General features: G+C 48.6%; 3 protein-coding genes across 11 annotated transcripts in view; 2 read left to right on the top strand and 1 right to left on the bottom strand.

The window, feature by feature from the left end:
- DNAH1 (dynein axonemal heavy chain 1) overlaps window positions 1-715 on the top strand; it is a 78,418-nt gene extending 77,703 nt beyond the window's left edge. For all 6 annotated transcript variants that reach the window (XM_046668217.1, XM_046668209.1, XM_046668198.1 and 3 more), the window contains one exon: window positions 132-715. In XM_046668217.1, coding sequence (XP_046524173.1) covers window positions 132-253 — 122 coding nt within the window. In that variant the 3' untranslated portion in view covers window positions 254-715. The remainder of the gene's footprint in view (window positions 1-131) is intronic.
- A 104-nt stretch (window positions 716-819) lies between these two features.
- Window positions 820-10,175, bottom strand: BAP1 (BRCA1 associated protein 1). 2 transcript variants are annotated; one of them, XM_046668261.1, is made up of 17 exons: window positions 10,013-10,174; window positions 9,884-9,913; window positions 9,720-9,774; window positions 8,352-8,484; window positions 7,874-7,993; window positions 7,359-7,420; window positions 7,133-7,275; window positions 6,787-6,865; window positions 6,213-6,336; window positions 5,782-5,929; window positions 5,117-5,301; window positions 4,486-4,619; window positions 3,449-3,927; window positions 3,179-3,330; window positions 2,636-2,728; window positions 2,435-2,507; window positions 820-2,214 (listed from the first exon to the last, which is right to left on the bottom strand). In XM_046668261.1, the coding sequence occupies exons 1-17, from the start codon at window positions 10,047-10,049 to the stop codon at window positions 2,081-2,083; spliced, it is 2,181 nt and encodes a 726-aa protein (XP_046524217.1). In that variant the 5' UTR covers window positions 10,050-10,174; the 3' UTR covers window positions 820-2,080. The 2 variants fall into 2 exon arrangements, with proteins under 2 accessions (XP_046524217.1, XP_046524224.1); XM_046668268.1 differs by lacking the exon at window positions 2,636-2,728 and having other exon boundaries at window positions 2,435-2,584; window positions 10,013-10,175.
- Window positions 10,176-10,388: 213 nt separating this feature from the next.
- Window positions 10,389-25,715, top strand: PHF7 (PHD finger protein 7). 3 transcript variants are annotated; one of them, XM_046646352.1, is made up of 10 exons: window positions 10,389-11,203; window positions 13,185-13,237; window positions 13,641-13,732; window positions 18,476-18,577; window positions 18,952-19,076; window positions 19,539-19,698; window positions 20,274-20,380; window positions 20,855-20,971; window positions 21,641-21,765; window positions 24,871-25,715. In XM_046646352.1, the coding sequence occupies exons 1-10, from the start codon at window positions 11,103-11,105 to the stop codon at window positions 24,933-24,935; spliced, it is 1,047 nt and encodes a 348-aa protein (XP_046502308.1). In that variant the 5' UTR covers window positions 10,389-11,102; the 3' UTR covers window positions 24,936-25,715. The 3 variants fall into 3 exon arrangements, 2 of the variants coding, with proteins under 2 accessions (XP_046502308.1, XP_046502317.1); XM_046646361.1 differs by lacking the exon at window positions 24,871-25,715 and adding an exon at window positions 21,971-22,534; XR_006886148.1 differs by lacking the exon at window positions 19,539-19,698 and having other exon boundaries at window positions 10,389-13,732.
- The last annotated feature ends 1,656 nt before the right edge of the window (window positions 25,716-27,371 follow it).

Genomic DNA, 27,371 nt, shown 5'->3' with positions numbered 1-27,371 from the left:
TCTCCTGGGTCCGGGCCCCTCCTTGTCCCCAACTCAGTCTGTCAAGTCCATTGCCTTTACCCTATCCCTACCCTGTCCCTGCTCTAGTTGTGGCAGACAACTCAACCCTCCCCCATTCTTGCCTGCTCCAGGAACACTCTCAACCACAGGCCACTCGACCAACTACATCATTGCTGTGGAGATCCCCACTGACCAGCCCCAGCGACACTGGATAAAGCGTGGTGTGGCCCTCATCTGTGCCCTGGACTACTAGACTCAGAAGGGCTGGGGCCATTAAAATTGAGTCTTCTGAGCAGACCAGCTGAGCCTTAGCTGCTTACATCAGGCCCCTTGTGTAGTACTCTGCCAGGGAATCAATGGGGTTGAGGGGCTGCAGGAATGTGGTTAGCAGCGGGGAGAGTGGCAGAGGTGGCAGCTCTGTCCAAATGCAACAAGGGAAGAGGGGTCAACCCACCAAAGTCCCAAGGCCCCTCCAGGGACAGTGCACCAGGCAGGACTAGTGGCAGCCCTGCCTCCTTAACCCAGAGCCCCAGCACCTCTCCAGGTTGCAAAGCCATCAGATGTCGTGAAAGCCATGGCATGGCCTTGTCCTTCCGAAGTGCACCTTGCATACAACTCTCCAGGTTCCACAGCCTACCCAAAGCCTCTCCTCAGCTCAGAACCCTCCTAAGGTCCTAAATCCCAGGCTGGGATCCCAAAAATCTGCCCCAGAAGGCTAGATACCCGAGAATGCATACTTTTCACCTCTCTGATCATAGAGCCTTGGGCTGGGGTCTGGTTAGGTCCTCACAAGCCTCAGACCAGCAACCACAGTGGGGGTTCATTTTTTAGGAGAGTTTTATTCTTCCATTGATCCAATATTTACAGGGGCCGGAGGGGTCAGGCTTGCTCAATGCAGAGAGAGGCAGCTGCTATGCCTGCCAGCCATCCCCCATCTGCCCCTCTACCCTCCGGTCACTATGTACAGATAAGGGAACCGCTTGGATCACCTTCAAAGCCGTCATCTGGCAGAGACCACGGGGCTATGTTTAAGGCCCAAGCTCCAGAGGCAGTGCTGGGTCCAGTACCCCTTGGCATCAGGCCCTCTGGGAACACAGGGCCTCCAACTTGTTGTCTTGGTCCTGCTGTCCCCCACCCTGAGTGCCTTGCAGAGGCTGAGGAAGCTGGTGTAGCAGGGAGAGCTGAGTGGTGCCAACTTCCTGCAAGCAACCCTGTCTCTGCTGTCCCTAAGAGGAGGAGAAACATGGTAATACTGAGGGGCTGGGCAGAGGCTCCTCTGAGCCCTAGGCTCCAGGCACAGAGCCCAGGAGCCCAAGGCAGGCCCACTGCTAGGGCCACAACACTGAAGGCAGAGCCCCAGAGCCTTTCCACAGAGCAGAGTCTTGACAAGCCTGGCTGGAGCCATGAAGGGAGTTTACAGGCCACCAAACAGCTGAAACACTTCTCTGTGCTCGTCCCACCCTCACTGGGACACTCCACTCTCAGTCCAGCCCAGCAGCCAGGTCCCTGAGTTTGGAGATCTCCCGGGAGGAATGAAGAGTAGACCTGGCTTCTTTACAACAGGGATGACTAGGGCGGGGCTAGAGCAGCAGGGCCCTGTGCCCACCTAGGCCCGTGCTGTGACCCTGCAGTCGTGACCCAAGCATCATGCAGGGACCTGGGCCCACCAGGATGACAGCTGTTAGGAGAGAATGCAGAGTCAGGAAGCCTGCTATGACAACACAGTGGTGGCAAGATGGGTTAGAGCCCAGAAAAATAGATGTCTCTGTAGGCAAAATATATATTCTGCTGCCCAGGCAGAAAGGCCAGGTCCTGCCACTCCACAGCCGGCTGTGGAGGAAGCTGCAGCACCTTGCTGTGCCCCAGCTCCAGGTGCTGCTTCCTGAGCACTAGGGGGCTGACCTGCCCTGTCAGGCCCCGGGACACAGTGCAGGGAATCCTGGCCTAGCTCCCACTCCCAGGTTTAGGCTCTCTGGCTGGAACTATTCAGTAATACTGGGAAGGGGGGAGTGGGGCAGGGAAGGGGCCCCTGGGAGGGCCATGCGGCAAGAGCGGGCTGCAGAATCAGGGCCAGGAGTCTTCACTGGCGCTTGGCCTTGTAGGGGCGCGAGCGTTTCCGCCGGTCAGGCTTCCGCTGCTTGTGGAGCCGGCCAATGCTGACCCCTTGGCGCCGCCGCACCGAGATGTTCTGCTCCACCAGGTTGGCCAGCATGCCTGTGCAGAGGCAGAGGCCCTTGAATAGGTGGCTGGATGCCCAGCAGCCACCCGCTCAATCGGTCACAAGCTTGGGCCAGAAGGTGAGGCTCTCATGGCCCTCATTAAGCCCCACAGTCTGCTCAAGCTCCAGTTAACACCTAACAGAGGGGGAACCCAAGGGAAGGACAAGGTCCTCAGCAGGGCATGCCAGGTAAGATGCATCAGTGAGTCCCCTCACCTTCCTGAGCCAGCATAGAGATGAAGGTGCAGATGAACTCATCGTAGTTGTGGGTCCTTCTCTGGTCATCAATCTGTGGAAGAGAAGGATGAGGGCACTGCAGCCCATCTCCCCAGAGCAGCCACTAGCTGACGTCAGGAGGCCACACCTCTGTGAAGACAGTCAGGGGCAGAGGACCAGGCAGCTGGAAAGATGACCCACCTTGAACTTCTTCCTCTTCTCTACCTCTTCCTTGAGGCAGGCTTCATAGTTTGCAATCTCAGCCTCCACACACTTCAGCAATGCCAGCAGCTCCTGCCAAAACCCAGCATTGCACCATGAGGGGGGACTGGCCAGCACCAAAGCCCCACTACCAGGAGGCAGCTAGAGGCAAGGATAAGCAGCCAGAGTCCATGGAGTCTACCAAGGCCCCTGCCATGACCCAACCCAGACAGGTTTCCTGGCTTCAGACACGGACCTTTACACCAGAATTTTTTTTTTTTTTTTTTTTTGAGGTTTAAAGTGGAGTAATTTTTTTTTTTTTTTAATGTTATGATAGATTACAACCTTGTGAGATTTCAGTTGTACATTTTTGTTAGTCATGTTGTGGGTACACCACTTGCCCCTTTGTGCCCTCCCCCCACCCCCCCTTTCCCTGGTAAACACCGTACACCAGAATTTTAATCAAGTACCCAGTACCTGGGCAGCAGTGCCCCAGGCCCTACCCCTGCCAGGATAAGAAGAGAAAGCTACAGAAGGGCTCACCTTGGGTGAGTACTTCTCTCCACTCAAGGGCTCGCCGGGCCTGACCAGTCCAGGCTTCTCTCTGCCATCCACGGCTTCCAGCACTTCTTTCTCCTCTGGGCTGCTAGACCCCTGGCTTGGTCTGATGGAAGGTGAGGAACCCTTCCCACCCTCTGGGAAGAGAAGGCATGAGAAGACCCATCAGAATGCAGGACATTTGGTGGTCACTTGGCCACCTCCCTCCTTCCTCCTCGGTACACCAAGTGGCCATTGAGCCAGCCCAAGGCCCACCTGTCAGTGCCAGGGGACTCAGCACACCGTCCTCAGCCAGGTGCAGTAGACCTGTGCTGATAACAGGACCCAGGTCGCGTACAGCACGATTGTAGCGTATGCAGTCAACACGCAACAGGCTGTCTTCCTCTCCAAAAAGCACCTTGGAGATGTGGGAGGTGACAGGGCTGGAGGGCCGCGTTGGGTTCGCCGAGCGGATGGGTGAGCGCAGCGGCGAGTTGAAAGCGCTGCCAATCTCGGAGGCTGTGTCTGTGCTCTCATTGCTGGGGGTAGGCGAAGGCTGTGAGTGCGTGGGCATCGCCACAGCCGGACTCCCGGCCCCACTGCTTGTCTTGATGGACAGAGGAATCGAGAGGTCTTTCTGGGATTCTTTGAGCTTCTCGGCCAAGACATTGATGGTGTTGGGCTGCAGCACTGACAGCTGCCCATCCCCGGAGCTGCTCAATGGCCCTGGCTTCCCTGGCCCCTTTCGCTTGTACCTGTGGGGCCCAAGGAGATGTGAGCCAAGGGAATGGGCCAGGTGACCACACCCAGCAGTGCCCAGAATGGCCTGAACATATCCTGGCCTCCAGGGGCTGACCCTGCAGCTCCTCATACTCAGTCCAGCAGCCTGACTGGCCATACCAAGCTTTGCACTCTGTGCTCTGACAGCTGCAGCTAGGTGTCCTCAAAGGACACCTTCTCTATTCCAGCTGCCTCACTTCTGGTCTTTTGCCAATGCTGTGTCTTCCAGCAAAGCTACTCCCCACCCCATCTCCATCATCTTGCTTCATCCAATCCTTCAAGGCCTAACTGAAAGGCCAGCTCCCAACAGGACATGCCTTGATGTCTGGTTAAATGTGCTCAGCCCTCCCCCAAGCCCTCCACAAACTTCTTGGGACCTGGGGTTAGCTCCTTCATGCCAGCCTCCCCCAGGGCCCTGCATTCAGCAAGTACTCAGCATTATTTGCTGAAAGGCATTCTCAGACACAGGCTGGAACAGTCAAGATAGGTTCTACAGCACTCAGAGCCTCCAGTCTTACAGAACTGGGGCTGACCTGATGGCGGAGTTGGTGTTCTGCACATCGTCGTCCTCGTCATCCTCATAGTCATCCTCATCATCTGAGTACTGCTGGGGTGGGCGGACTGGAACTCGGCTGCGGCCCACACCTGCTGCCAGGTCTTCCTCCTCCTGAGGCAGAGACCCAGGGCAGCCATGAGCAGGGGCCAGTCAGCCCAGGCTGGGCACAGCACTCACAGCCAGAAAGAAAGCCAACATGGCTTCCCAGGTCCAGTCCACTAAACTCCTCCACATGTCCTAGAGCCCACCCTTGGCTCCTGGGGAGACTGCTGCCCACTCATACTACTTGCCTATGCAGGGCTTCTAAGAGAAACAGAGTGCCCTGAAACACATCTTTATTTTGCCAGTAGAACCCAACGCATAGAGTTGTGCCAAGAAATATGCTCTAAATATTAAGCCCCACAGCCGTGTGAGTGAATTTCAAGTCAGAGGAGCTCTGCCTCCCTAAGCCCCTGCCATTGGGGAAGACTTCTGAATATCAGACAGAGGAACCTGGCCACCTAGGCCTGGGTGGAGGCTGAACACCAAGGAACCACCGGAGGAAACTGCCTGTTGCAGCCTCTGAAGAGAATCCCGGAGGGAATCCTGCAAGAGCACTCCGAGCTTACCTGCATAGGAGACTTGGCATAGTTGTGATTGTCCAGAAAGGCCGGCAGTCGCTGGACAATGGGAGTGGGGGTGGGGGGCACCCCATTGAGGCTGCTCCCTGGAGGCTTCACCACCAGCTTGGGTTTGCTGGGAGGGCTGTGGGTTGGGGCTTGTGGGCATGAACCAGCCACCTCTTCCACACCATCTGAGAGGGAAAGGAACACAAGAAGGACCTTAGCCAGATCCTCAGGAAAAGCTATTCCCAGCCCATTGTGTCCTGTGACAGTACAGATCAAGCTCCCTTCCCAGAGGACAGTTGAGCCAGCTGGTGGGATGGGACTCAGCAAGCTCTATGTCATAGGCCCACAGCAAGACCAGAGAAGGACGAGATGGAAAAAGAGAGAGGCAGGAAGAAAAAAGCCTCTAGAGAAAACCAGAAAGGGAGTATACATTACAGACAAGGCTCAGGAGCCTGTGGTAAGGGCAGCCTTTGACAGGTCCCTTTCTTTAGGGAAGGAGTGCTCTCCCTCCATGTTCCAAGGGGAGAGGGCTGCAGGACCAGGCTGCAGATCTCCTGTAGGAGCCTCTGAACCACTGCCCAAAAGACTTGCTCTGCTTGGTCCTCCCAGATCAAGTTATGAAGGGGTGGTTCTGAGGCCATGAGAGGCCCCAAGACCTCCAGTACCTGTGTGGGTGCTCTCAGAGGCTGCTGAGGCCCTGCCTGCCTCCAGTGCCATGGGGGACTTGCCACTGGCTGGTTTGGACTCCTCAGGCAGCTGTGACTCTTGAGACTTGTGGGTCTGAATCAGCTCTGGCTGTGTTACCCTAATCAGCTGAAAACAGAATCCAAGGCTCAGAGGAGTGAAGGCAGACCCCAGCCACTACCTTGAACAGCTACTCACTCACAGGGAAACACAACAGCCAAATCTTTTAGAAGCTATTCTCCCTCCCTACGCCACGTCCCACCTTTCCCACAAAGGAAACAAAGGAAAGGAGTGGTTAGTTGAAGCCCAGATCCACACTAGAGAGTGATCTGGGAATCAGAGACAGATGCCCCAGTGTGGGGAAGGAGGGGATGACTGCGCTGGGCAGGGACCAGGCAGGAGAGGTACTCACCTGCTGCAGGGCCTCCAGTACTGTCTGACGGTTCACCTTCAGCACGTGCAGCCTGGCTTCGTACTTGATCCTGCGGTCGGGCACCACCGCCATCAGGTTGAAGCGGATGTCATGGTAGGGCTCCCTGCAGTCACAGCCGCAGCCGTGAGAGCAGCTCCCGCCTGGGCCCCGCCATCAGGTTGAGGCAGATATCCTGGCAGGGCTCCCCGAAGTCACACCTGCAGCCACAGGTACAGGCCCCACCCCAACAGGCGGGCAGCAGCTGGCCATGCACGCCAGGCACTGGAGCTGGTGCCTTCCAATGAGCTGTGTTGAGGGGCCTGTCAGGATGTGAGCCAGCACACCACCACCCAGGGCTCCACCAAGGCCTTCCCCTCCCCAGCCTATCCCGAAGCAGGCCACAGGCAGCCTAGGTGGCAAACAGGGCAAGGAGTTGGGAGCCCAAGATCAAAGCCTGATCTTGCCTTGTGGCCTTGCACAAATCACCTGGCTTCTCTCCACCTTGGTTCCCTTTCCTGTGTCCCTCCCAATGGGGGCACAGCTCCAGACAGTAGGGCAGACACAGGGCCCTTACCCTGCAGTGGCGAGGCCGATACGCTCCATGATGACCCGCCGGGCCTTGTCTGTCCACTCCTCATCCTCCCCCCAGGGCCCTAGGGAAGACCAAGACGAGGAGTCAGCAAGTGGGAAGCCCTGATCTGGGCAGGCCAGGAGTGGGAAGGAGGATGGAGAGCAGTTGAGCCAGGGAAGGGAGTCAGGGGCTAGTCAGCAATGTAGTGCATAGTACCATCCAGCCAGAGCCAAATGTCCTCAATACCTACCCCCCTGCCACTGGGTCCCAAGCACCTCGGGACCCTGAGCCCCAGCTCCCTAGAAGGTAGGTAGAGAAACCCAATGGGCCCCCAGCTCAGAGTGCCTACCATGGTCAATGGGGTAGACCTTCAGCCCATCCAGCTCAAAAAGTCGGCCTGTGATAGGCACATAGCTGACAAAGTGGAAAGCTTCCATGGTCCGCACTGCACTAAGGCCATTCTGCTTCTCGGGGAGGTGGCGTGGCTCAGGCCTGGGGAAGGACACAGTCAGGGCCCAGAATGGGACAACCCTTCCTCGCCCCCACACCCATCAGCTCCCAGAGCTCCCACACACCTGGCATGGCTATTATGTGCCTTGGCCAACTCCGGGGCATTGCCAATCGCATATCCTTTGCTCTAGAGGGAAGAAAATAAGGCCACATGAGAACAACTTCTCAGATGGGCCTCTGGGTGGGAAATAAAGCTCAAAAGAGCAGGAACCTGAATAAGCACAGGTGAACTCTCCTGAAGGACTAATGGGGGCAGAAGAGAGCTCTGGAGCGCCAAAAATGTGGGTTCTACCGGCCTTGCACAGTAATCAGTGGACACTGAGGAGCACACTGCCTGATAGAAAAAGTCCTGACAAAGAAAGTCCTAACATTAAGGAATGTTCTTTCCCTCTCTAGGTGTGACAATTATGCCTAAAACCAATTGCCTTACACAATTAAAGGGTCAAATGTAATGTAAATGATTATTTGAAAAGGAAAAAGCCTCGTAGTGGTCAGATGCCATGTGGTGGCATTACCAGTGGCCCTGGTGGCTGGATCTGCCCACCCAGCTGTGAGCCAGGCTTAAGGCACTGTGGCCTACCTCAGGGCTGAAGCCTTTGGTGAAGTCCTTCATGCGACTCAGGGTGGGTCCCAGGTCCACATTGCTGCAGTTCAGGAGCACGCTCAGCAGAGCGTGAGTGGCACAAGAGTTGGGGATCAGCTGTGAAACCAAGAACAGTCACCCATACACAGCATCCCTTACCCCAAGCCCACACTCATCTGGGATGGGCACCCAGAGAAGGAGAGTCATATCTGAACAAAAACCCTCATCAGCACCCAACATTTGTTCATTCAAGTAAATACCCACTAAGTGTCTGGGGACACAGAGAGTGGACTCAGCTTTAAAGATACTCCCTTTTCTAATGAATAAGAGTTCAGTTCCTTCTGCTGAGGAGCTTTTATAACCACCACCGGTGGTATCTGCCTATGTCCTCCTCCTGTCTTCCTCCACTTCCACTTCCCAAGCAAAGAAAATGGCAACATCCCACCCTGCCCACAGAACACAGAGCCCAGCAGACCTGATGGGCAAAGAACATGTTATTCACAATATCGTCATCAATCACTGATGTATCATCCACCAAGGTAGAGACCTTGCGACGAGACCGGCGCTCTTCGATCCATTTGAACAGGAAGATGAATCCATACACAGGGCTGGGGAAAGTAAGGGGTAGAGCTAGACCAGTCAAGTGGGGGAAGGCAATCAGCATCCCCTTTCTTACTCCCTCTATTCCCTTGTACTGTGTTACCGCTTAAGTGCCCTTCCCATGATCCCACTTCTCCCTTGGCTTCTTCCCAACACTGTCTAAAGTGGCCCTGAGCCCTCACACCCCAGAAGCCGGCCACAGGCAGCTCAAGCATCAGGTTCTGGCTGTGGTGCTCTAGGAACCCACCCAGTGTCTTTATGAAATCTATGGTTCTAGGACAAGAGAAGAAAAGCTGGAACCGATGGCCCAGAAATGGGTAAGAACAGAAGGTAAGGTGAGAACAAAAACTCTGATGAGGAATTTAAACACCAGTTCTCAGTTGTGAAGCCCAAAGCCTGGGCCCCAGTGCAGCCAGGGAAGCAAATGAACACCCATATCGGTTCCTTCTTTCCTGGGAAATCAAAGTAGACTTCTCAGTTCAGTCACTGACACCTCTATTCTGCAGCACCACCAAGACAAGACCCTAAATGGACCAGCCCCATGGCCAAGTAGTTAAGTTCGCGTGCTCCATTCAGCGGCCCAGGGTTTCACCAGTTCGGATCCTGGGCGTGGACCTAGCACAACTCATCAGGCCATGCTGAGGCAGTGTCCCACATAGCACAACCAGAAGGACCAACAACTAGAATATACAACTATGTTTTTGGGGGCTTTGGGGAGAAGAGGGGAAAAAAAGAAGATTGGCAACAGATGTTAGCTCAGCGCTACTCTTAAAAAAAAAAAAAAAAGACCCTAAAGCCCCAGAGGAGCCTTGTCAGATGCCACACAACAACCAATCAATAAAAGACCCTTGTAGAGGGATTAAAGCCACTGGAACACGAGCACATTAAAGCAATAATTAATAAATTACAGCTGCACAAAAGGCACTGTGTGATCTAGGTCATGAGGAGGGGCTGGTTTCCTGCTCCAAGACCAGAAAAGGCAGCTGAACTGTATTCCAAAGGACGGTGTGGATTGGTACTGGGGGGAAGAAGCTACTACACAAAAGGAAGTGCCGAGGGAAGAGTGGGAGAAACAAAACCATGAGCTTGATCAGGAGGGCACCCAAAGGGGAGGGATGGTTCCTTATATGAGATTTTACATCTTGGGGTTCCTGATACTGCCTCTCTTGAGAGGCACTCTTCCCCGGGCCCCTCCCTAGCCGCTGGAGGTGTTAAGGAGAGGACTTGCCGCCAAGTTACTCACCCCTGACATTTGCTCTGAAGGTCATAGATCTCCTCCACCTGCACCCCTTTGACACCTGCGATCAGGGAAGGAAAGAAGTCGGGAAGGGCCGCCCCTGACCGTGGAGCGAGGGCGCGGGAGTGGGCCCCCACAGCCCGGATCCGGTGGGTAGGAGAGGCTCTTACCGAAATCTTCCACCAGGAGGGTGAAGAGTCCTGTGGGGGGACCACAAGAGGAGCGGGTCGTGGTCAGGCAAGCACGTCCCGGGCTCACCCGGCCTCCCCAGCCCCCAGCCCGCCTCGTCCCCTCCTCACCAGGGTCGCTCTCCAGCTCCAGCCAGCCCTTATTCATCTTCCCGCGGGGCGGCCCCTCAGCGCCATGTCCAGGCCCTCCCGACCCACCGCCGCCCCCGCCGGGAGCCCCCGCTGCCCCCGGGGCCCCTAGGCCCACACACAGACAACGGGCCCCGTGGCGTCACTCGCCCGCGCCAGCGGCACTACGTCAGCACGGCGCGACGGCCTCCGCCCCGCCTCTGGGCCCGTCTTCCGCGAGCTCGACTCCAGATGCCGGTGCGCTCGCGCAGGTGGGCGGAGCAAGAAGGGGCGGGGCGAGAGCGGAGTTGGGCGCTGGTGGCGCGAGAGGGAAGGGCGGGGCGAGAGGAAGGGGCGGGCGAGAGCGTTGTTGGGCCCAGGTGGCGCGAGCGGAAGGGGCGGGCGCGCGGCCGTTAGCGGTCTCGCTCTGTCAACGGTCAGCGTCGCCTTGGTGCCCGCGGCCGCAGTGTCCCTATGTCGCAGTCCGCGTCACCCGGCCCCGGTTTGCGCGCTCGCCCCCTTCGCCGGCGTAGTCACCGCGCGGGGCGGCCGCCCGTGAGGTAGCTCCCACGGCTTGTGACGACGAACAAAGCTCCGGGACAGCGGTGCCCTCGGCGACAGCTGGGCAGACGGCCCCGGCCGGGAGCGGCGGCTGGTGCGCTACCGTGAGGAGCGAGCGGCGGTGGCGACCTCCGGCCCGGCCCCGCAGTAGCCGCCCGGCAAGCGCGACATGAGCCTGGTCTGGCATCCGTGGAATGCTCCTTGAGCCCCTTCTCCTACTGTTACCTCCGAGGGACGGTTGTCGCCACACCGACACGTATTTTCCAGATAAATCACTCCCTATTCTTGCGGCTGCGGGGCCGACCACTCATTTATTTTTAATTTTTTCAGCCAGCTTTTGCCCAGCGCTTATCCAGCGAAACAACTTGGTAACCGTTTCAAGGGAGCGTCCGCTCGGTTAGGGAATCTCGGCCGGAGCAGCCTGTGGAAGCCCGCGTTCGCAGCGCCCCCTGAGCTGCCTTGAAGAGTGTTGCGTCTTCCTGCAACGACCAGTGTGCGCAAAATCCCGCTCAAGGAACGTCTTGGTCCAGCGATGCAAAGAGCTGAAGTCTCAAGGTTTTTCTCTATTGCTAGATGGTCGGGGTTCCCCAACAGCTCGGAACCGCTCGGTAGTCAGCTAAAGTGGATCCTCAGGTGCACGCCCTCCTCTCTCCTCTTCCAGCCTGTCCAAGTGCTTTGGTTGAGTAAGAAGCCATCCAGTGTCATTACTTCTGCAAGTGCAGCTCATGGGTTAGAAGAGGAGACGGAGCAAACACAAAGGAAGGCAGGGCGGTGTCGCCTTAGTTTTCTGAACAGCTGATGGCCTTAATAGTTGTATGCACACAGTAGTTGACAGTCCCTCCAGCTGTGCTCCGAGGACGTGGTTGCTGGAGTGTGTGACCCTGGAGGGACGTGGTTCACTCAGCTCTCCTAAGAAATGCTGTCCTTTCCCCGGGCTAGACTCAGTCGTCCCTTCATAGGAGTGGATCTTCTTTTGTCCCCCTTCACTTTCAGGGAGTTCCTCCTTAACCAGTGGAAAGTGTAAATTTGTAGTCTGCTGACACTGGCAAGGAGTGGCAGGGTGTCTTCTCCGCTTTCGGGCATTTTACTCTTGGCTCAGATCTAGTCCGAGGTTGAGAACAGGCCTAGCCTCAATGGCCATCTGAGCCGGGTGGAAAGAAGTGATAGGAGCCAAGGGGTGATTTGTCAGTGTTATCACTTGTCTCTCACTAGAGGGAGTTCTTGCTTTAGGCAGCCAAAACTCCACAGGCTCCTTGTCCTAGGAAAGAGCTATCTAATCTAGCTTTTCTGGGTAGAATCATGGCACCCATACTTGGGGGCAAAAGGAGCCATTTTTCCTGAGTGCTACCTCATGCATTTAGTAGGCACATAGAAAACAAAGAAGCATCTAGCCAGTTCAAATAATGGTTCCAAGTTCTTATACTGCTGTGTGATAGCAGGAACTCTGACCTTGGGCAAGTGGCTCTGTGACCTCTCTGTGCCTCAGTCTCCTCATCTTGAAAATGGGGATAAAATGATACCTACTGCATGGGGTTTTTGTGAGTTAACACATACAAAATACTTAAAAGAGTTCTTGATCCAATATAAGTTATTAAATATAATTATTATAATTAATAATTATTTAATAATAATCAAATAATTGTTGATACCGAGTGGGCCCCTTTTATTCTGTCACAGGGATCGGAGGTGAAGTGCACTGTTGCTTTGACCCCATGGAACTTGATAACCAAATATAGAATTAAATTGCTGACTTGTTTATATTTATAGCTGGAAGAGCCCGTATTGTCCTCAAAATAGTGCAGAAGAATTCAATTTAGAACAGAAAGGCAGCAACGAATGAAGACTATAAAAGAAAAGAAGAAGGAATGTCAAAGACTGAGGTAGAGTAGGTAACATAAGGGAATTTGGAAGAAATCATCCAATGGCCTGTGGTATATGCTGCACTTTTTGCCCACTTGGCATGGTCTTGGGGGCTAGGGTTGGGTATGGTGGAAGGACACACCAGTGGTCCCTTGGAAGCTGCTCAGTAACCTATCCTCCCAGGGCTGTCCCTAGTAGCAAAGTCCTGGCTCTGGAGCCCTACTGGCTAGATTCATATCCTGGCTCTAACACTTGCTAACTAGGTGACCTGGGACAGGTTACTTCATTTCTTTATGCCTCAGTTTCCTCATCTGAAAAATATGCATGTTAATAGCACCCACTTTTTAGAGCATTCTGTAGACTCATTGAGCTAATACATGTAAAGAGCCAAGAATATTGCCTAGCAATAGGAATTCTTAATCAATTTTAGTATCATTTTGTTATGCTTTGTGAACGTGGTACCCCCGAGATTCAGAGTAGGTGGCAGAAGAAACAGTAAAAGAGTAAAAGGGGGTTTGTTCTTGCATTCATTCACTCAACACAGGCACTAAGGAACAGGAAGGTGGTTGACACAATTCAGTGGGTGTGTTTTGTGGTTTCAAAACACATGAAATAGAAAAGGAAACTGATGTGTTAGCCTTTAGATATTTTGATCCTTCATCAGACCCATGGATGGCATTTTGAGAGAAATGTTACAAGGGGTGTCAACAGGATCCTCAAAGACCACCTTGTACTTCTTCCATCTTTTGTATAGAAAATCTGCCAAGACAAGGAGGGTAACCCAGAGGAAACCGCCTTCAGGGCCTGGTAAGAAAGACTGGAGGTTCTGTTCAGCCATTGCTTCCCAGCCTCAGCAAAGGCCACCTGTGTAGGGCAGCAAACTTGCTCCTCTCCCTGTCAATCCTACTTCCTTCTCAGATTCTCTAAGATCCTAAAGAGCTCAGGCTTCATAATTTTTAAATGTCAACAGCCAAAGTTCAAGAAATAAGTTAATTAAAGCCACTTGAGACAAGGGTATATGAAGTGAGCAGTTGCAGCCAACTCCTTCAAATGTGGCCAAAATTGTATAAAGGCCTAACTGATACCAAATAACACTTCACCCCAACCTCCCTCCTCGTCAAAATTACCCTCTTCCCGATAATCTCCTCCTCCTTGTACTTAGAGAGATGGTTATACTCCCAAAATGAATTTTTAACATTCTCTCTTCCAGTTTGCCTGTTATGCCTTCGAGAACCTGGGGATCCTGAAAAATTGGGGGAATTTCTTCAGAAAGGCGATCTCAGCATGCATTACTTCTGTCTTGTGAGTATGAGACCCCCTTTCCTTTCAGTATCTTAGGGCTTTTGCTATACAGTCTGTTCCCTGTTTTTGCATCCAGCCTTAGATCCATAGCCCTGTTTTTTTGGTTTTCTTAATAGCTACCCATTTCTTTTAAAATATAATTTTTTAGTAGTAGTATATGTACCTAGTATAAAATCCTGACAGTATAAAGTATGTACAATAAAAAGTCTCTTCTCAAAACAGTATTCCGAGTCCTTCTCCTTCTCCCCAGGCTCAAATGCTCTCAGCAGTCCTTGCAGTTACTTTTTCCCCAGTGTTCTTTTTTGTTCGGTATAATTTGCATACTATAGAATGCACCCATTTTAAGTGTACAGTTTGATGAGTTTTGATAAACTCATATCATGAGATACAATGTATAATCCCATGAAATCACTTCCCCAATCAAAATAAATACTTCCATCACCCCAGAAAGTTCCCTCTTGTACTCTTTCAGTCAGTCCCCTCAGAGATAATCATAGTGCTGATCTATAGATTACTCTTGCATGCTTTTTACTTCATATAAATGAAATCATACAGTTTGCACTCTTTTGTATCTGGCTTCTTTCACTCAACACAGTGTTTTGGAGATTCATCTATGTTGTAGCATGTTTTGGTAGCTTGTGCCTTTTTATTGCCTAGTAGTATTCTGTTGTATGAATGTATTATAATTTGCTTATTTATCTACCTGTTACTGGACATTTGAATTGTTTCCATTTTGGGGCTATTCTCAATAAAGCTGCTATCAACATTAATCTATAAGCCTTTTTGTGAACACGTGTTTTCACTTCTCTTGGGCAAATGCCCAAGTGGAATTATTGGTTGTATGCTAACTATATGTTTAACGTTATGTGAAGTTGCCAAATCACTTTCCAAAGTGGTTGTACCAGTTTATACTCCCACTAGCAATTTATGAGAGTTCCAGTTGCACAATATTCTTGCCAAAACTTGATATTGTCAATCTTTTTAATTTCAGCTGTTCTGCTAGGCGTGTATTGGTATCTCATGTGGTTTTAATTTGTATTTCTCTGATGGATTAAAATGTTGAGCTTCTTTCCATGTACTTATTGGCCATTCGCATATTTTCTTTTGTGAAGTCTCTATACGAATATTTTGTCCGTTTTAAAAATTGGGTTGTTTTGTCTTATTGAGTTGTAAGAGTTCTTTATATATTCTAGATACATATCCTTTTTCAGATATGTGTATTGTGACTGTTTTCTCCCAGTCTGTGACTTGCCTTTTCCTTTTTTTAATCATGTCTTTTAAAGAACAAAAGTGTTTAATTTTGATGAAGTCCAGTTTATCAATTTTTTCTTTTATAGTTAAAGCTTGTTTGTGTGTAGGAAATCTTTACCTACCCATTGAATTACCTCTGTGCCTTTGTCAAAATCAGTTGACTATATATCTGTGGATCTAGATGAACTATTTTATGTCAGTGATTTGTGCATTGATCCTTACACAAATACCACACTGTCTTGATTATTGTGACTGTATAGTGTCTTGAAGTTAAGTATTTTAAGTTCTGCAGTCTTTTCCAAGATTGTTTCGTTGTTTTGGTTAACAGGTTCTTTCCTTTTCCATATAAATTTTATATTTAGCTTGTCAATTTTTCTTTAAAAAAAAAGTCTCTTGGGTGGGACCGGCCCGGTGGCGCAGCGGTTAAGTTCGCACATTCCGCTTCTCAGCGGGCTGGGGTTCAAGGGTTCAGATCCTGGGTGCAGACATGGCACCACTTGGCAAAAGCCATGCTGTGGCAGGTGTCCCACGTATAAAGTAGAGGAAGATGGGCATGGATGTTAGCTCAGGGCCAGTCTTCCTCAGCAAAAAGAGGAGGATTGACAGTAGTTAGCTCAGGGCTAATCTTTCTCAAAAAAAAAAAAAATCTGTTGGGATTATGATTGGGACTGCATTGAATTTATAGATCAGTTTGGGAAGAATTGACAAATAATCTTGAATCTTCCCATCCATGAATGTGATATATTTCCCCATTTATTTAGGTCTTTTAAAATTTATCTTAACAATACTTTTTTGGTGAAGGAGTCTTGAACATCTTTTGTTAAATGTATTCCTAAATATTTTGTGGTTTTTATGCTATTATAAATGGTAGTTTAAATTTTTATTTTCAAGTTTGTTGCTGGTATATAGAAATGTAGTTTATTTTTGTACATCGATTTTGTATCCTGCAATCTTGTTAAATTTGCTTATTAATAAAGTTCAGTAGCTGTTTTTATTGTTTTGTAAATGCCTTAGGATTTTTTGTGCATACAATCATGTCATGTGTGAATAAAGACAGTTTTACTTCTTCCCTTCCAATCTTTATGTCATTTAATTCTTCTTGCTTTATTGTACTAACTAGCTAGGCCCTTCTATTCTAGTTGAATAGAAGTTATGTGAGCGAATATCCTTGTCTTGTTTCCAATAGCAGAGGACAGCATCCAATTTTCACCATTAAAATATGATGTTAGCTGTAGGTTTTTCATAGATGCTTTTCATCAGATTGAAGAAGTTCTCTTTTATTTCTGGTTTGCTGAAGGTATCATAAATGTATGTTGTATTCTGTTGGATGCTTTTTCTGCATGTATTGAGATGATTATGATTTTTCTCCTTTATTTTGTTAATCTGCTTTGTTACATCGATTGAATTCTTAAATGTTAAACTAACCTTGCATTTCTAGTGTAAACCCTGCTTGGTCATGATGTATTATCCTTTTTATATGGTGCTGGATTCAATTTGTTAATATTGTGTTTCCTTTTTAAACCTACGCTCGTGAGAGAGATTAGTCTGTGATTTTCCACTCTTATAAGTCCTTTCTGGTTTTGGTGTCAAATCTTGTTTAATTTCAGTGCATTTACAAGCACATACATTTTCAACATAAAAATAAACATACTATACACAGTGTTTTGTATTTTGCTTTTGTTACCTCATATACTTATGGAGATCTTTCCATATAGAACGTGTTGATCTAGTTTTTCTTTTTAGTAGCTAAGTGGTATTCCATGGCATGAGTCTGCCAAAAAGTATTAAACAAACCCCTATTAAAGGACATTTAGATTGTTTCTAATCTTTGTTGATTTTTTTTTTAAGATTCACACCTGAGCTAACAATGTTACCAATCTTTTTTTTTTCTGCTTTTTCTCCCCAAATCCCCCCAGTATATAGTTGTATATTTTTTATTTAGTAGTGAGTCCTTCTAGTTGTGGCATGTAGGACGCTGCCTCAACGTGGCCTGATGAGCGGTGCCATGTCCACACCTAGTATCCGAACTGGTGATACCCTGGGCTGCCAAAGTGGAGCGCGTGAACTTAACCACTCTGCCATGGGGCCGGCCCCTCACTATTGATTTTTCTGTTTATATAAAAAATATATGCTCATTGTAGAAAACATTAGTATTACTTATAAATAAAACAAATCACTCATGTAGTCCTAAATCCCTGAGATATAATTAGTGATAAAATAGATATGTTTAAGCCTAATTGGGAACATACAGCTATAATCCAAGGTCATCTAGCTAATTTAGTCTAACATCTAACATCTAATCAAGTCATCTAACTTTGTAAGGTCACTTTTTCTATAACATTAAAATAAAATAGTCTGAGGGCCAGTCTGGTGGCATAGTGGTTAAGTTTGCACACTCCGCTTTGGCAGCCCAGGGTTCACAGGTTTGGATCCCAGGTGCAGACATAACACACCACTCATCAAACCATGCTGTGGCAGTGTCCCACATCCAAAATAGAGGAAGATTGTCACAGATGTTAGCTCAGGGCCAATCTTCCTCACCAAAAAATAAAGTAAAATAAGCTGAGTCCCCATTACACATTACATGCAATTACTGCAGGAAATCCAGCACCCTCCCCAATATTTTTGGAAGATTCTTGGGGTGGGGCTGGGTGCTGATATTCTTCCAATGTAGTACACACATGTTGTTTATGGGTATGTAACAGTGTAGCTTCTTTTTCCTTGATTTCCCATTCTAGACTCTGCTTTGGGGGTTTTTCAGAAACAAAAAGCCCTTTAAGGTGTGTTTTTAGAGAAAAGTTCAATTCTTCCCCTTCCCCCATGAGGCAGAATGACTGTAGTCAGGAGATAAGCCTTGTTTCCCTTCCTGTAGAGAATACACTCTGAAAAGAGTATTTATTCTGTACTGAAGGGCAGTACAGCGGGAAGGGTAAGAGTATGGGTTCTGTGGGCCTGAATGTGAATGCTGGTTCTGCCGCCTCCTTGCTGTGTGACCCTAGCCATGTCACTTACTGCTCTACACCTCAGTAGCCTGTGTAAGATGAGGATCACAATAGCATCTGTATTACAGGGTTGTGAGCATAAAATGAGTCCATACAGGGAGTGTTTCCCCCAAGTGCTCAGCATCCAAAAGCAGTCCTCAGTAAAGGAGAGACAGTGTAGCATAAAGCCAGGTCAGAACCTAAGGTCTGGAGTTCTGTAGTCGTGAGCAAGTCACATAATCTCTCCTATAAAATGGAGATGTTAATAGTACCTACCCCTTAAGGTTGTTATGTGGATTAAATGAGTAAATATTTGAAAAGCCCCTAGAGCACCCAATACATAGTTAATGCTCTGTAAGCCTTTGTTAAGTAAATTACCCTGTAAATGCATATATATTCCACCACACTATTTCTTAGCTCTCTCACCCTGTCATTCTCCTCACCCCACTGCACTGTTTGACTGATCATCAATGTTGACAGCCTGGTTCTGCTGCCCTCCTCTCACCCCCAGATCCTATCTAGCAAGCTGCCTCAGAGGGCCCAGTCCAACAGAGGTTTCTATGGATTTCTGCCTGAAGACATCAAAAAGGAGGCAGCCCGGGCTTCTATGAAGGTTAGAATCCCCTGAAATGTGGGCCTTGGAGTAGGCCTCTTCTCTTACCTGTCTCATCATCTCTGTTTCTGTTCTTTTCCCCAGTTGGTATTTTAGAAGTCAAAGGACTCTTGGATTTCCCAACTGGTCCTTCTCCTAAGTTCTAGGCTTCTCTGGGGTGTAGCATCCTAAGTGAGAGAGGGAGCAATATCCTGGGAAAACAAAAAAGAATTCAGTGCTGCTTGAAGCTCAGCTTCAGGGTGCCCCAGAGCTATCAGGTTCACTGAGGAAAGGGAATGGCTGTTGCTTCACAGAATTTTCATTCCATAGCCTGATGTGCTGTAGAATGTCCATCTGTCTTTCTTGGGCCCCTGAGCCTGGGATCTCATTTGCAGACCTGCTTTGTGTGCAAGAAAAAGGGAGCTGCCATCAACTGCCAGAAGGATCACTGCATCAGAAACTTCCATCTTCCTTGTGGCCAAGAAAGGGGTTGCCTTTCACAATTTTTTGGAGAGTACAAGTGAGTGATGAAGAGGAAAAGTCGGGCTGCTCTTTTGCAATTTGGTATTAATTAGCCACAAAGGAAAGCAGAGTCCGGTTCTCACGGGCCTGTTTTGATTCACCAGTGAATCTGTCCCTCCATTCAATAATGAAAAACAGTGTCTTGACTTGGAGATTTCATGGGGGTTACTTCTTTCTTCCCATCCCCTTCTTAAATTACAAACAGCTGGGGTTCTTAGCTGCTCAGAACTAAGCGGGGCTTTCACGAAGGGAGGCTGTGGAGCCAGTCTCCAGAGCTTTCCTGAGTAAGAGAGCAGCTGTGAGAAGGCATGTGGCTGTTCTTCACCCTGCTCCCCCTCCTCTCTGTGAGTGTGGAGGTTCACTGGGCGTTGCCTGAGTGGTCGCTGCTCTTCCTAGACCAGGTAGCTGGAAAACTGTGTCAATGAGAAACCAGAAACCAAGTCTGTTTACTCTGACACAGATCATTTTGTGGAAAACATCGCCCAACACAGGACATCCAACGGGGGAATGTAGGGGAGGAAAGCTGCGTCTTGTGCTGTGAAAACTTATCCCAAGCAAGTGTTGAAAATATCCAGAGCCCGTGTTGTAGTCAGACTATCTACCACCGCAAGTGCATACAGGTGGGGCTTTCTCTGCCCTGGGGACCTTCCACAATTGGCCCAGTTCAGAGCACCCTGGGAATACTCAGGCAAGCCCTGGCTTCTGCACTCCATGCTGGAGGCCTGTGTGCAAGGCTGGTTCCAGGCAATCAGAGGAAAGTCAGCCCAGTCTCTGGTCCTTCTTGACCTATAGGACCTCCATGATAATATTTAGACCGAGCAAAATCCTCAGGATGGCCAGAGCAAATGAACTTATCCTAGAATAAGTCAAGTAACCTGAAAATCAGCCTTGCTTCTTGGGGTGGAAGGAAAGGGAAACATGTATCCAGCTACCTGACCCCTACTGGGTCAGCACTGCCGTGCCTCATGGCCAGAGATTACAGCTGAGGCACTCCTGGGAGCTCTCTTAAGCTTTTGGTTCCTGGTCTAACACCTGGATTTGTAGCCCTCACCCTAGCCCACCCAAACTTCTTCTCCTATAACCCCCAGTTAAGCTCTCTTAGCAACATCCTCTTTGTGAGATGAGGGTGGGGGTGGAAAGGTGATCAAAGATAGTGTTTTTACAAACACAAAGCTCTTCCATGTTTCTCTTACAGAAATATGCCCACACGTCAGCAAAGCATTTCTTCAAATGTCCGCAGTGTAACAATCGAGAAGAGTTTCCTCAAGAAATGCTAAGAATGGGAATTCATATTCCAGACAGGTAGTGGAAACGCTAAGACAGGAAGTGAGCCAGGGAGTGGGTCGGCTAGATTTCTAGAGAGGAGGTGAGTGTGAGAATAGGTCAGAGAATGAAGAAGCAGCCCAGGCATTGACATACAGTGAAGAGGGAAGGGGTGGAGGGAGAGTTTTTCAATTATCAAAGAAAGGGAGGGGGGAAAAAAGTGAAGGTGGGGGGATAGGCATGTTTCTGAAAAGGGTGCTTTGGGGATCAGAATTCCCCGGGGGTTGGGTTCTTGAGTTCCAGTGTGGAACTAAGGAACCCCCGCATTCTACTCTCCTACTTCAACCCTCTCCCACTGCCAGGCCGCTCGTCCAGCCTTGTTGAAAGTACTCAGGCAGCCTGTTGACCTCTTGTGCTGTGCTACCTTGAGTTCTTCCTACTTCCTCCCAAGTGAACAAAGGTTTCACCAACCAGTTATGTGTTCCTTACTCACTGTTTCTTCTCCCACTGCAGAGATGCTGCCTGGGAACTCGAGCCAGGGGCTTTCTCGGAGTTGTATCAGCGTTATCAGCATTGTGATGCCCCCATCTGTCTGTATGAACAAGGCAGAGACAGCTTTGAGGATGAAGGGTAGGGAAAGGCTCCTAGCTAGAAAGATCTCTCATCAGTGCCATCTCAGAGTCAGACCTTGGCACAGTTATTAGGAGCAAGAAATTCACTTTTGTCTGCAGACCTCAGGGTGAACACAATTACTAAGTCCCGCTCTTGACCAGCCCAGGACTCATTCATGTGCAAGTGAACAGGTCTCCCTGCAGGGTCTGCTTCTCCTTGTGCCCAGGGGAGAGACACCCCGGGCCAGTTCCTTTCCAAATCTACCTTTCGAGTGTGTACCTGACTGTGGGGTCCTGGGACAGCCACACATCCGTCCTGGGTAAAATGTACAGTAAAAAATGCCTGGGAAGGGCCGGCCTGGCGGCGCAGCAGTTAAGTTCGCACATTCCACTTCTCGGTGGCCCAGGGTTCGCCAGTTCAGATCCTGGGTGCGGACATGGCACAACTTGGCAAAAGCCATCCTGTGGTAGGCGTCTCATGTATAAAATAGAGGAAGATGGGCATGGATGTTAGCTCAGGGCCAGTCTTGCTCAGCAAAAAGAGGAAGATTGGCAGTAGTTAGCTCAGAGCTAATCTTCCTCAAAAAAAAAGCCTGGGAAACCCTCAGCAAAGGCCTGGCCAGTAGCAAACATCCCGAGAGTGGTAGTTATATTTGTCCCCACAACCCTTCCTTGGCTCTTCCTGTAGGAGGTGGTGCCTCATTCTGTGTGCTACGTGCGGATCCCACGGAACTCATAGGGACTGCTCCTCTCTTAGATCCAACAGTAAAAAATGGGAGTGTGAGGAGTGTGCATCTTCTGCTGAAGCCACAGGTGGGACTGGAGGGAACTGGGCAGGGAGGGCCAGGGCGGGGGGGACTTGTGGTTCCTGGAAAAGGAGAAGGGCATGCCCCCAGATGGGGACTTTTAGTTGGTGCCTTTAGTTTGGAAAGGAAAGTGGCTAGGAAGGGGCTTATGGACCCGCACCTGGGAGAGACAGAGGGTTGAGTTGTCCTCTCCCACCTTTCTTCCACTGCAGACTAAACACCTGAAAACTCAGGTGACAGCCTCTGCTGCAGCAGCACCTTGCACTCTGGGGGGCATTTCTGCAGAGACACTAGCCTGGAAGAGAATCTGAGCCCTTCTCGGACTGATTGGCCAGGACCTTCCTTATTAGAAACACCGGAATCCTCTGGTGGCAGGAGGGGCCACTCCTGGCGGTCCAAGGGTGTCAAAATCACTAATTGCTGCAAAAAATCCAAGTAACAGCTTCTGAGTAGCCTTGCCAAGAACATTTGGGTATGAAGCTGTGCTCCTCCATCGGGTCTGGAGGAGGGAGTGCTTTGGGACTGGGAGACAAGGAAAGGGGCCAACAGTGAGACTATGAACCAAAGAAAGAAAAGTCTCAGGGGAGCGTGAGGACAGAGCAGAGTCCAGACGCCAACCACAGAACGTGTTTATGGTATGAGAGCACCTCTGCTCTTTCTGCCTGATTCCCAGAGAGCCCTTTTTTCCTTTCTTCTTTTACCGAGATTCTTCCACCTTAATCTGATTCTCATATGCCTCTTCCTACTTCACTCATGCTTGTCATTATGCAAATAAAGGTTTTCTCTCCATTAGTGTCTCCTTATAAATTCACTCGGGAATTTATCTAGCATACTAAGGAATCTGGAGGGTAGAGTAAGGGCATAGGAAAACTCACCCTTCTAATCTATAAAATTCAGTGAATTAAATGTAGAACTTTCAACTTAGAACATCGACATGTTGCTTTGGAGGGAAGCAGTTTGCAGGGAAACTGACTTTACAGAGACAGAGAGTTCATCATTGTGCAAATAAACACAAAGGTTCTCACCAGGGAGGTGAGCCAGCAAAGGAATCCACACTGGACTGAGAATAGGTCACTGTTACAAAACTTAGGGCCCTGGACTCAAACAGGCCAGGGACTGCCATGCTCACAAGGAGCAGAAAAGCCTCCACTCACTCCAGGCAGTATGGTCTTCAGCTCGAGTAAAGGCACACCTCCACTCAAACCCTCACTGCCTAGTGGCTCGGGTATTTCCATCTCAGGTAAGGGAACCACGCCAGGGCAGTCACGTTAAGAAGGCATCTAGGATGGGAAGCTGGTGGAAGGTCTTGGGAGAAATTGAATAGAACCGATCTCACATTTGTTTGCTTTTAATGGTTATGTGGGATTTGGATTAGTGGGAGAAATTCAAGACCGTTGCCAGATACAGAGTTCTCAGGGTCTCCCTGAGTCATTATCACTAATGGTGGAGGACAGGGTTCTCAGTTCAAATGTTGCTGATCCATGGAGACTTACATCCGAGGTATGCACAGTGATCACCTTCAGATTTCACTAGATTCACTTGGAATCACAGGGGGAGGAGGGGATTTGTGTCTTTTTCTTATTATCAAAGTATATAGGCAAAGTAACATAGACTTTAAGATGTCTTAAGAAGTACTAAAAGGATTATAATGAAAAATATTCTCTTGACTCACCCTTCCCTACCCTGAGTCCTATTCCCTAAAGGCAACTACTTTCTAGTTTTAAAGCTATTTCTTAGTTTATTAATCTTAGACATTGTTGACTTCCTATTGTTACATAAAGATCTACCATCTTTAAAACCTTCCCATTTTCATTCTCTCTGCTTTTCTAATTGCATCACAATTTTTGTTAAATTAACCTTCAGTGTTTACATTATTATGACTATGTAAATGCTGTTTACTACTGAGTCAGGCAGTACACTATGATTATTTTTCCTCTCCTATACATAGTCTTTTTCCTGAAATGAATACCTGCCTCTTTTTTATTTGCTCAATTTGCTATGCAACTATGGCTACATCTTCCAAATGTTCCATATGGTCAATTCCCTCAAAATACAGTTTTCTTCATAGGCCAGACATCAAATCACTACCAGTTGCACTTCTTTTCTGGAAGACCACCCAGAGCCTGCCCCTTCTTATCTGGCTGTTCACTAGGCCTACTGCACAGCTGTCACCCCAGGGCTCCCCACGACTATGCTTTTTTCTTCGTTTCCTCTCCCATAGTTTGATGACTTACTGCTGTCCTTCTTAACCTGGGCATCCAAGGACACTTTGTCAGAGCTCTGCTAGTGACAAGAGAGTTTTTAAATTGTGGATTTTAATTTAATATTTTTCCTATCCTAAAGACTCAACTCTTGCAGTCATGATTCACAACTGAAAGACACTTCCAAGATTAAGACTTTAGTTTCTTAATCTAGGGTTTCTATAACTTGGGTCACCAGGCATATTCTCAGACATGTTGGGTAGTATCTTCTCCTTTAAAAAGAGTCCATTAGTATACTACTCAAAGGTGAGAAACACCATCTTAACTGAAAGTAATGGTCTCTTAATAGTGCCCTCTGGACTCCAGCTGCAGTCAGTGGGAGGTGGAGCTTGTGGTGAGGGTGGGGAATAGGGGGTGCTTTTTGTCACCCAGACATTCATCAGCCCAAGCTCTGTGAGCAGTTGGCCTCATAGATACCTAGCAGAACAGTGCACACATGTGCACACGTGTACACACACACATGCACACCCCTATCAACTATTTCTTAATCTTTGTAACTTTCCTCTCCATTGATGTTAATAGCCAACCCCATTCTTGTAGGCTGGAAAGTCCACCTTTGAAATGTTCTATTCTTCATCTGGGCGTAATCAGTCATTCTCCACTAAATAACTGGGCTTTTTTCTTAAGTAAACTTTTAATTTAGTATAGTTTTAGATTTACAGAAAAATTGTGAAGGTCATACAGGGAGTCCCCATATATCCAAACCCAGTTTCCTCCATTAGTAACATCTTACATTAATATGGTACATTTGTCACAATTAATGAACCAATATGGATACATTATTATTAACTAAAGGCCATACTTTATTCAGACTTCCTTAGTTTTTACCTCATGTCTTTTTTCTATTCTAGGATCGCATCCAGGATACCACATTGCATTGAGTCGTCATGTCTCCTTAGGTTCCTCTTGGCTGTAACAGTTTGTCAGATTTTCCTTGTTTTTGATGACCTTGACAGTTTTGAGGAGTACTGGTCAGGTATTTTGTAGAGTGCCATTCAATTGGGATTTTTCTGATGTTTTTCTCATGATTAGACTAGGGTTATGGGTTTCGGGGAGGAAGACCACATAGATAAAGTGCCATTTTCATTGTATCATATTGAAGTTACATACTATCAGCATGACATCTCTGTTGATGTTGATCTTGATCATCTGGCCAAGGTAGTGTCTGTCAGGTTTTTCCACTGTAAAGTTACTCCTTTCCCCCCTTTCCATACTGTAGCTTTTAGAAGGAGGTTACTCTGTGTATCCCACAATTAATGAGTAGGGATTTAGGCCCCCTCCCTCCTTGAGGACAGAGTATCTACTTAAATTATTTGGAATTCTGTGTGGAAAATTAACCTATTCTCTCCCACTTACTTATTTTTTCAATCATTTATTTATATCAGTATGGACTCATGGATATGTATAGTATACTTTGGGTTATAATCCAATACTACTTTATTTTGTTGCTCAAATTCTTCTGGTTTTGGGCATTGGGAGCTCTTGTGTTCTTTTCACATACCCCTATTATTGTGTGTTTTGTTTCATTTTTTGAACATGTCTTTACTTTTTGGCACTATAAGATGCCCCAGGCTCATCTTGCATATTTAAAATACCTGTTTTCACAAATGACATGTCTATTAGAATTAATTACTGTTTTATAACTTAGGACCTAGAACAGATAGTTCACTTGGGGAGGGTAGAAATAGATCTTAAATAAAAATTACCCAAAGCATCTGCTATTCTTCCTCTAATCCTTACTTTATAGGAGCCGTAAACTAGGGCCAGAAACCTCAGAATCTCCTTCTGCTTCCTTTTATGCTTCTCCACTCTCTTTCTTGTCAATTTTACTGTTTGGCAAATGTTTGCCTTCCACTCCATCCCATTGCCAGTGCTCAGCTCAAACCTCTGTGCCATGTAGGACTGCTGCAAAAGTCCTCTCTCTGCATAAGGTTTCCTATGTCCTTTGCTTTGCTGACACATCCACCCTTTTTCCTTCTGCTAATTACCAGAGAACATCTGCTAGCTCTTTACTTAGGATGGCCCCTGCTGAGATTGGCATCCAAAGCCTTCCACAAATATGGTCCCACACAGCTGCATCTCCCAGGACACCCCACCTGCAAGCACTCTGCCCTGGCTACGCTGGAATACTGGGCCCTGAGCATAGGGTTTGCAGTCTAAAGAGTCCTAACCTCTACCCTCAGCCTGTTGAACCCCACCTAAGGGCCTCTTTTTCATCCCTAGGCACTCTCACTGGGCTCTGCTTATACCCTTATTAGGGCTCGTGTCATTTCTCCATCTGTTCCTATGGTTGTGGATTTGTCTCTCCCACTAGATTGGAAACCCCTTAACGGCAGGGACCATCCGTCTTATTAACCTTTCTTCCCCTCGTGGTATCTGGCTTGGGACCCACATCCAGAGGCAGTTTGATGTCTACTAAATTGATGGATGTGCTCATACCCTGTATTCATAAGCCTATTGTTTTGCCTTCAAACACCAGAGGGCACTGTTAACATGTTGAGGAGGAAGATTATAATCCTTCAGACCTGGAAGGTTGAGAATGGTTTATGAAAGCTTGTTTTGATATTGGGATTGCACAGGACTTACTGATCTTCACTTGTTCTAAAGACATCCGTTCGAGTTTATTCACGAAGTGTGCTCCTGTTGGGTTTAGAGATTAGTATGAGAGTTACTAATGACACTTCCATCATGGGTCAAATCCTCAGACAGAACTGCCTTCATGGTCTCTCCAGACCCAAAATGGCCCTTCTAACCCCAACTGCCCTCCTCTTACCCCCCAAAATGGGGACTGCCAGTCCCAAAGGGAAAGGATGATGTGGTTATGTTCCTTTTCTGCATCTTCCTCCTGCCGTGCACGCACACACAGACACACAGACAGACAGACAGACAGACACACACACACACACACACGCTGACATCAGAGCCTTTGGTTGGTGGTTCAAAGGCTCTAACCTCCTGTGGGCAGGGCAGGAGGTTGCTATGAGAAACAGCACTTCCACTGGCCCTGATGCCAGTGACAATGCGTGTGTGTCCTACACAGTGACAGCTCCCTGTGTGTTCCCAGGCTGGCTGGAGGTGAGTTGTGGCATCATGAGGGCCCCCAAGTGTGAGAAGTCTCCCTAGTAACTAAGCCAGGGAGCGCCATTCCAGAGGGGTCAACTATTTGCGAGAGTGTCATGTCTTTTGCATTTTTCTAAAAAGCAACATGACAATTAGAGGCCATAAACCAAAGAGCTGATGTTTTTCAGAAGACGAAAACCTGTTCTTACTTCTCCCTAGCAAACCCCCTCCAACCCTGGGGTTCCTGAGCAGTGTGACAGTGTGAGGCCCTGATGAAAGGAGTGAGGCCCAG

The sequence above is a fragment of the Equus quagga genome, chromosome 1 (genome assembly GCF_021613505.1).
Source record: "Equus quagga isolate Etosha38 chromosome 1, UCLA_HA_Equagga_1.0, whole genome shotgun sequence".
Lineage (NCBI taxonomy): Eukaryota > Metazoa > Chordata > Mammalia > Perissodactyla > Equidae > Equus > Equus quagga.
The sequence above is the reverse complement of the archived record's forward strand: the minus strand, read 5'-3'. Positions and strand labels throughout refer to the sequence as shown.

What these genes read in the sequence shown, in the direction of transcription:
- BAP1 (XM_046668268.1), bottom strand. Translation starts at nt 10,049, where the DNA reads ATGAATAAGGGCTGGCTGGAGCTGGAGAGCGACCCTG. An exon ending in ATGCCAAGTCTCCTATGCAG is followed by an intron (nt 4,620 to 5,116) that starts GTAAGCTCGGAG and finishes TCTCTGCCTCAG; the next exon opens with GAGGAGGAAGACCTGGCAGC. An exon ending in GAGTCCCCTGGCACTGACAG is followed by an intron (nt 3,331 to 3,448) that starts GTGGGCCTTGGG and finishes TTCTCTTCCCAG; the next exon opens with AGGGTGGGAAGGGTTCCTCA.
- PHF7 (XM_046646352.1), top strand. Translation starts at nt 11,103, where the DNA reads ATGCAAAGAGCTGAAGTCTCAAGGTTTTTCTCTATTGCTAGATGGTCG. An exon ending in GGAATTCATATTCCAGACAG is followed by an intron (nt 20,381 to 20,854) that starts GTAGTGGAAACG and finishes CTCCCACTGCAG; the next exon opens with AGATGCTGCCTGGGAACTCG. An exon ending in GACAGCTTTGAGGATGAAGG is followed by an intron (nt 20,972 to 21,640) that starts GTAGGGAAAGGC and finishes CTCTTCCTGTAG; the next exon opens with GAGGTGGTGCCTCATTCTGT.